Source organism: Dipteris shenzhenensis, chromosome 25, assembly GCF_047967505.1.
Source record: "Dipteris shenzhenensis isolate YYH24624 ecotype China chromosome 25, Dip_SZ_1.0, whole genome shotgun sequence".
NCBI lineage: Eukaryota > Viridiplantae > Streptophyta > Polypodiopsida > Gleicheniales > Dipteridaceae > Dipteris > Dipteris shenzhenensis.
Window position 1 is genome coordinate 35,843,476 of NC_141620.1, and position 8,232 is coordinate 35,851,707.

The 8,232-nt window shown below is 40.0% G+C and overlaps 1 protein-coding gene across 1 annotated transcript; it reads left to right on the forward strand.

Moving 5' to 3' along the window:
* Window positions 1-366: 366 nt before the first annotated feature.
* LOC147885815 (uncharacterized) lies at window positions 367-1,297 on the forward strand. The gene is made up of 2 exons (XM_087396662.1): window positions 367-664; window positions 993-1,297. The coding sequence occupies exons 1-2, from the start codon at window positions 452-454 to the stop codon at window positions 1,149-1,151; spliced, it is 372 nt and encodes a 123-aa protein (XP_087252788.1). The 5' UTR covers window positions 367-451; the 3' UTR covers window positions 1,152-1,297.
* The last annotated feature ends 6,935 nt before the right edge of the window (window positions 1,298-8,232 follow it).

The window sequence follows — 8,232 nt, forward strand, 5'->3', positions numbered from 1 at the left end:
TGTTTTCAATCTCAAGCGTGTGAAGTTGGACCTTGTAGAGATGAGATGAGGATGAGGGTAGGTAGTGGAAGGAGATTAAGGGGGTGATTAGGCACCAATTAATGCCCAAACGATATGTGCGTGAGTATGAAAAATATCTACACGGGCCAAAATTAAATGAACCCCGAACCGCGTGGAGTCCGCGTAGGATGGGTCAATTTTGAACCCGTGTTGGGTTCAAGGGTGTCGGTGGCACGTTCTCTTTGAGCTTAACTGTGGTAAAACAACCCGACCTTGACGGACTCAGAAAGTCCGTCAATCACGGATAAAACTTCCGTCGTTGCACGTCCGCCGTCCCGTTATAAATAGCAACCTCATCCACGCCTGATCTTGTGATCAAATCCTGGACGGTCTATCCTCCCTGCCAGCTTCGTCTTCGTCTTCATCCCAGCCCCTCCTCCGACCTCTCCCCATGGCTGATTCCGGTGAGCATCGCGACCGTGGCCTCTTCGGTTTGCACAAGAAGCACGGCGATGGCGACGTCGTCGTCGAGACCACTGAGTTTCAAAGTTCCTCCACCTTCGTCGACGGCAAGCCCTATGACTCCACGGTCGAGATCAAACAACATGCCCGCAAGGAGCACATCGCTGAGGCCGGTGCTCTCCTCAGCGGAGCCGCCGCTTTGGTATCCCTCTTCTGTTCCTAGTCTTCTGTTTTGGTTGCTTTAGTTCATGCTGCTGAGTTGCATTAGTCTTTCTTGCAATGTACAGAACTGGGTCAATCACATTAGAAGTTTCCGGGTGCTTGTATTTTGAGCTATTATCTATCATGTGGGCCACGTCTTGCAATGTTCAACTGTTGTAATAATAGATCACCGTTGTAGCAAGTGTTCCAAGCAATAAGTCCTGTTTTGGAGCGTATGAGCAGGGTTTGAGGTCAAGGGGCTCGAAGTTCTTTGTTTTGCCTTGCAGTTTAACTTCTATGACTTCTCACTTTTTATGCTCTTGTAACAGTATGAAAAACATCAGGCCAAGAAAGACCCTGAGCACGCTCACAATCACCACATCGGAGAAGCTGTCGCAGGAGCAATAGCGATTGGATCTGGGGCTTTCGCCATGCACGAACGCCATGACAAGAAAGATGCGGAGAAGGAGGCCAAACTTCACCACTAGAGACATGGTGACGGATGTGATTTTTGATCACAAGATCTGCCCCAAACTATGATCTGTTCTTTTGATCAATTTGCGCTAAAGTTTGGTTTTTTGTTATGGCATAAGATTGACGAGTTTGCATACCTAGCTCCCAGATCATTTCTAGTAGATCTGGCTCAACTATTTATATAAAAGATGATTTTGCTATGCCGATGTGATTTGAGCTCATAAGTTAGATCGTTCCGTTTGTAACGATTAACGTCTCAGCACATGTTCCGAGCTTACGCCACTCGGTCTTCATCTGCTTCAATTTGTCGTATATGGCTGCAGTGGCACCCCACCTATGATAGGCAAGCTAGAATTGTTTTAGATAAGAACAATCGTTCCGGCGTTAAAACGTAATGTTAACTTAAACTAGAAAAATCGAAATGTGCCCGTGACGGAAAAATGGTAATGCAATTAGAATGCGGAGTTACATTCTCAATTGACAGTGTAAAGGAAAAGAACATTGTCATCCCAGAAAATGTATGATAGACAAGGAAAAATGGTAATGCAATTAGAATGCGGAGTTACATTCTCAATTGACAGTGTAAAGGAAAAGAACATTGTCATCCCAGAAAATGTATGATAGACAAGGAAAGGGGAATTATGAAATTCATTAATAATTATGTAAAAAAAGGAAAAAATGACGTTAAATATTATTGTGTACGTCATGTTAAAAATTATTATATACTTCATGTGGGATATATGCCGAATGAAAAAAATAAAAATTGCGTAAAACTTTAGAAGCATGTGAATAATGAAAGGAATAAAAATAGTGTGCAACAGTGAAGGAAACATTGTCATCAATATTGTAAATAAACATTGTCGACACGAAAAAAGCATACTGTTATCATCTCATGAAGAGAATATATGAAAATATTGTCATCACCAAAAATGTATGATAGGGAAGGAAACAAAATCGAATGATTATGAAAATCATTAACAATAATACATTACATGTGATAGATAAAAGTAAAAAAATGGTATATACTTCATGTGGGACATGACAAATGAAGAAAATAAAAAATTGCGCAAATCGAATAAATATGTGAACAATGAAAGAAGGATTATTCTTCAGTCACCTAAGATAGATAGTTAGCACTAACCTTCTATTAGTAGAAGAGTTAGAATACTTAATACCTCCAAGTTAGTTCACCCAAATCTTATCCTAATTAAGTGAACCATCTAATCGAACCCAACTAACTTGTGAAAGTGAAGACAAGGGCTAACATCTTTGAGATACAAAAGCAAAAATCATGTGAAGCCATGATATGGCCTTCAATGAGAAGAAAATGCGTAAGACAACCATGAGCAATGTGAAAAAGAGGAAAATCACTTTCCAAAATGTGAATGCACCCGCATGTGTTGATAGACAAGTTGTCTATGCACCGAATGTGCGGAAAATGGTGCCACCAAGCATTTCCGTAGATACATAATCAAGGGCAGAGGAACGATCATTTATTGGTGAAAATGATGAGTCAAATGTGGTTGATATGTAGGTGGGACAGTAGGCTGAAATGCAGGCTTAAGATGATCAGCTAGAGTATCTAAACCACCTGGGAAATTTATTCCAAAGGCAAACGATGTGATGCTTACTTGTTGTGAGGAGCCTTCTTGCTACAGAGAGACTATGATGAACGAGGATCAGTTCAAGTGGGAGTATGCTATGCAACTTGAGATGAGTTCACTCAGAAATAATAAGACTTGGGAGTTGGTTTCTTTGCCACATGGAAAGAAAGCATTGCCATGTATATGGGCCTACAAGATGAAGGTCACAAGTGATGTACCTAAGTATAAGGCCTGTAAAGGGTTCAAGCAAGAAAAGGGTGTGGACTTTGATGAGATATTCTCTCCAGTTGTAAAGATGACTACACTTAGATGCGTACTCAGGCTTGTGGCAGTAGAGGATATGGAGCTTTTGCATATGGATGTCAAGACAGCTTTCTTGCAGGGGGTTTTGCATAAGGAAATTTACATGGTATGGCCGGAAGCCTTTGAGGAAAAGGGCAAAGAAAATTTGGTTTACAAGCTTAAAAAGAGTATCTATGGCCTTAAGCAGGCGCCTAGAGAATGGTATTAGAAATTTGATGCTTTCATTCACTCCCAAGGTTTTAGAAAAATTGAGATTGATCACTGCCTCTACACTAAAAGGGCTAGGAATAATAGCATATTCTCTTGGCACTTTATGTGGATGATATGCTATTGGCTAGCAAAAACACTTATGAGCTGGTTGCATTGAAGTCCAAGCTACATGCGACCTTAGACATGAAGATTTGGGACGTGTAAGTCATATACTTGGTATGCGCATCATGCATGACCGGAGTTGGAAACTCCTTTGGCTTTCACAGAAGGAGTATGTTACAAAAGTGTTGCAGCATTTCAATATGGAGGGGGGGAAGGCAGTAAGTACTCCATTGCCTCCATGCTCCACACGGCTTGATATTGCCTACGCCATAGGGCTTTTGAGCTAGTTCATGCATTGTCCCACGATCTGTGAAATTGCATCAGGAAGAGACCTAAATCAGGTGATGAGAGGGCCTTGATGGCCAAGGTTCCTTATGCAACAACGGTTGGGAGTCTTGGGTTTTGACATTTTGTGAATTTTGCGAGCTTTTAATGAATGTTCTTTGTAGCTCATGGCATGCCATCCTTTGCACTTGAATCGTGAGGCTAGAAAATCATTGCTCAAGTAATAAGTTTCTTTATAAATCCTCACAAAATCATATGTATGCCTACAAAAGCAAGAAGGAATCTTATTTTGAGAAAAATAAAGTCTAAATAGCATTCTCTTCTTCATTAAATAGATCCAAGACCCTCAATAATGCCATGCATTTTTAAGTTGGACCATACAAAATTATGGTCAAAAAATAATTTTCAAGGAGTTATAAATGGAGGATTTTAAAAAAATCACATTCATCTCAAGCTGTTATGATTGAGCATTATAAAATTTTGCTCTTTCATAATTAAAATACTTGAAATAATTATATTTAATTCAAATTGCTAGCATTAAAAATGCCTCAACGATCCATATGAATTTGCTACAACAAAGTTTTCATGCAAATCTAGTTGAAACTATGCATTCTCTTGTGCAATTAAATAGAATCACAAATCCTTTAATAAGGTCATATATTCTAAAGACCTCTTAATCCTATCATTAGCTAAGTTGGACACTAATCTTTGAAACTTGTTTTGCGTGCTAAATTTCCCCCCTCTTGCTCATCCCCAAATCTATAGTTGGGTGGATCACTAAGGGTTCTAACATATTGATTTGTGCACAATCCAACTCTAGTAGGTAGCCACATTTATTGATATTTTCAACCTCAACTTGACTCAAAGTAGTGCCATGTGCAACATGGCGCTACTTTGACTTTTGCCCTGATGACATCACTCACAAATGGCATTTGAACAACACTATTGTTAACCCACCATCTTTGCCTCTTCAACATTGGTGTGTTGCCATGTGAACTTCAAATGCCATGTGTGAGTGATGTCATCAAGACAAAACCACATAAATTTCATGCTTTGGCCTGCACTATGATCCATTTTACCAAAACAACATGTATCCATGACATTCTCTCATCTAATGCATGTAGAGATCACTTTACCACACTTCTTTCTTCCATCAATCATTTGCATGCACATGATTTTACTTCCTATGGGAATGTGCCATATGGCTCATATTGTTTTGTGAATATTGGATTCAATAACCTTGCCTGCTAGCTTTGAATGCCTTGTCACTAATGTTGCTTATGAGTAATATCCTTATCTGGTTGGGCTTTCCTCTGAATGTTTTTGTACTCAATATTTGGCCTATGTGAGACAGAATCTAGCTCTTTCAGCCACTCTACATGAGGCCTTTTTCTCCCAATAGTGACATTATTTCCACATTACAAAAAATTTGGAATCAAAAAGGGCCCTATACGGGAGCCCTTGGGCTAGTGACATGGAAGAATAAGGTGAATAAAACCCAATAGAATATTGGTTGGTGGAGGGAAATAGAATATTGGAAGTGGCTTGACTTCTCTATTTCTTTATTAAATGGCCTAAACAATGAGGTGGAGCACCCACTTGCTACCTCAACTCTCCCATCACGTTTTTTAATTGTAACCAAACTGAGAACCTCAATCAAACTTGTACCATTTTCATGCTGGCTCTTGAATGGGAATCTTCTTTCTCTATTCTCCCTCTCATGGGATGGACTCTCACACCAAAATCTCATCACTTCTCTTCTCTACCTGCATTTCCCTCCCATTTCACTCTCATTCTTTCAAAACGTTCAAGATTTTTGAATGAGATTCAACCTACCTTCTTCTTTCTCTATTTTGGGCGCTTCTCCTTCAAATCTCGCCACTTCCTCTCTCATCTGAGATTCTCCCATGATCTGAAATCATTTCATTTAGGAACATAAGGCAATCAATGTTCTAAGCAAGCCATGAATGATGCAAGGTGTTGGGAGCTTAGAAGGAGCTACTGGACGAGATTCTTTGAGAAAGGATCAAAGAATATTGAATTTTAGGCATTGCAGTTGCTGATGCATGAGAATCAATCTTTCTTTTTCCCATCTCTCAATACTAGTTACTTTCCCTTCTGCAATCTCTAAGGGTGCATGATTTCGAACCATTTGTGAAGGTTTGGGGTCCATCTAGACAACTTGTATGGAGGTTCAGGTGAGATAATCTTTGGAACAATGCAACACAGTGATTATGATGAGATTTGTTTGTTAATGAGGTAACTTTGAAGAGGCAGTTAGTTCGTAGTTCATTTTGTGTAGTTGTGTTGTTTTGTTTTATTTAATGGTTTGAAAACATTGAAAATTTTGTTTGTTTTGTAAGAAATTCCATGAGAAATGAGTCTTTTTCACTCTTACTATCAATGGTTTTCTACAGAATATTGCTTGGAATAGATTTTGAGATGTTTGGAAGCATATAATTTGTTTTGAAGCAAGAACCATCAACTTCATCAATCCTGGAACACATTTGGGACTACTAGGAGGGACAAGTTTAATCACATTTTTCTTTCAAAGAACCTTGCTCCAAGAATTAAGTATTGTTCATTCATGTAGTTTTAGAATGTTTTTAGTTTTCAACTCAAATCAAGGTCTATCAGAGCAACTTGCATGGAGATTCAGATGAGAAAACCTTTCGAACAATGCAAGAGAATGAAAATAATAAGATTTTATGATGCAACTTTGAAGAAGCGGTTAATTTGTAGTACACTAACTTTGAAAACAAAGGCTGGAGAGACTAAAGAATTGGAATTCACAGTCAACAATAACTTTGTGATGGATGTTCGAAGAGTTCTGTAAGCCATGGTGAAGTTTTATGATATGCCTATGGAGGAATGCAATGGTACTTTGGAGATTGTATTGTGACATGAAGTTGGGGGTAATGAAACTTCATGCACCTCTTAGCTCCAGCTCTTCCCAATCTTAATAATAGAGACCCTTATCACTTGCAAAGAGAGATGAAGAAAATATTTTCATGCAAAGAAAACCACAACATATCTTTCTCCTTGCTTCCCTTAGAGGAGAATGAATATGGTAACATCCCAAGTGACGTTGTAGTTCAGCATTGGGAGAAGAAAAGGATCTGCAGAGGCCATTATCTCACCATGCTGGTCGGTGCCAAAGAGAAGAGCGATGTGTTGTTGGAAGAAGATCTTTCGGCTCAACATGACATAAACAGATATATATCTAGGGGCTTGAAGGGGTTGATTTGGCTGATGGGTAAATTCCAGGGACCTCCTTCACAGAAGCCTCTAGAAATGGCTCAAAATCATTCCACAAACTGCTAGAAAACACAGAGGTCTATAACTTCCACCAAAAAATTGATATTAGAAATTAAAGTACATACAGGGATGGGCCTTGAAGGTGTGAAGATAGTGGGAGAGAGGGAAGGAGTCTCACTTACGGCTTTCTCACATGCACAATGGGGGAATACACACAAAGGTGGAGGCTGAAAATAGTTTTCCTCTTCTTAGTTGTGAAAGCCAAAAGAACTCAAGTACAAAGAAATAGAAGAACCCTATATGTGGGTCTCAACCAAACTCAACTAACTAAGGTGGCTTACTAACTGAGCCACAAACTAGAGTAGATAAGGATAGCTGTCATCCAGCTATTATTTGTGGGCGGTGTACCAACCGCATCTCCAGCTAACAAGTCGGTGACATAAATACACAATGGTCACCCTGGCATATCGCGAGTGGAGCTCGATATCTCAACACTCCCCCTCGAGCTCAATCCCAATTCCTGTACCCAAGCAGGTCTCTGAACTTGCGCATCTTCTCTGTGCCCAATGCTTTCGTGAATATGTCAGCTACCTGATCCTCTGTGCTGACATAAACTAGATCAATAAGACCTAGTAAAACCTTCTCCCGCACATAGTGATAATGCACCTCAATGTTCTTTGTTCTAGCATGAAAGATTGGGTTCTTTGCCAAGTGTATACTGCTCATGTTGTCACAATAAATGACAACTGGCCCATCTATAGACTGATGCATTCATAAAGTAGCTTATGCAACCAAGCTACCTCACATGCAGCCATTGCTGCACCTCTGTACTCAGCCTCTGTGCTCGACAAGGCAACTGTAGGCTGTTTCTTGCTGCTCCAAGTGACTGCAGCACTCCCAAAAGAGAACACATATCCACTGGTAGATCGTCTATCAGAAATGCTACCAGCCCAATCAGCATCAGTGTATCCATGCAAGTGTATCTGAACCCTAGCCTCATAAAATAGTCCATACTGCAATGTGGACTTCACATACCTGAGTATGCGTCTAGCCGCATCCAAATGCGGTTTCCTTGGAGCCTGCATAAAATGACTTACCAACCCAACAGCATAGCTCAAATCTGGCCTGGTAATAGTCATGTAAATCAAACTTCCTACTATGCGTCTGTACTATGCGTCTGTACATAGCTTAAATCTGGCCTGTTAATAGTCATATAAATCAAACTTCCTACTATGCGTCTGTACATAGTAGGGTCTTCCAAAAGCTCACCTGCATCTGTGCTCAGCTTCACATTTTGCTCCAAAGGAACTGAGATAGGCTTACAGCCTATCAT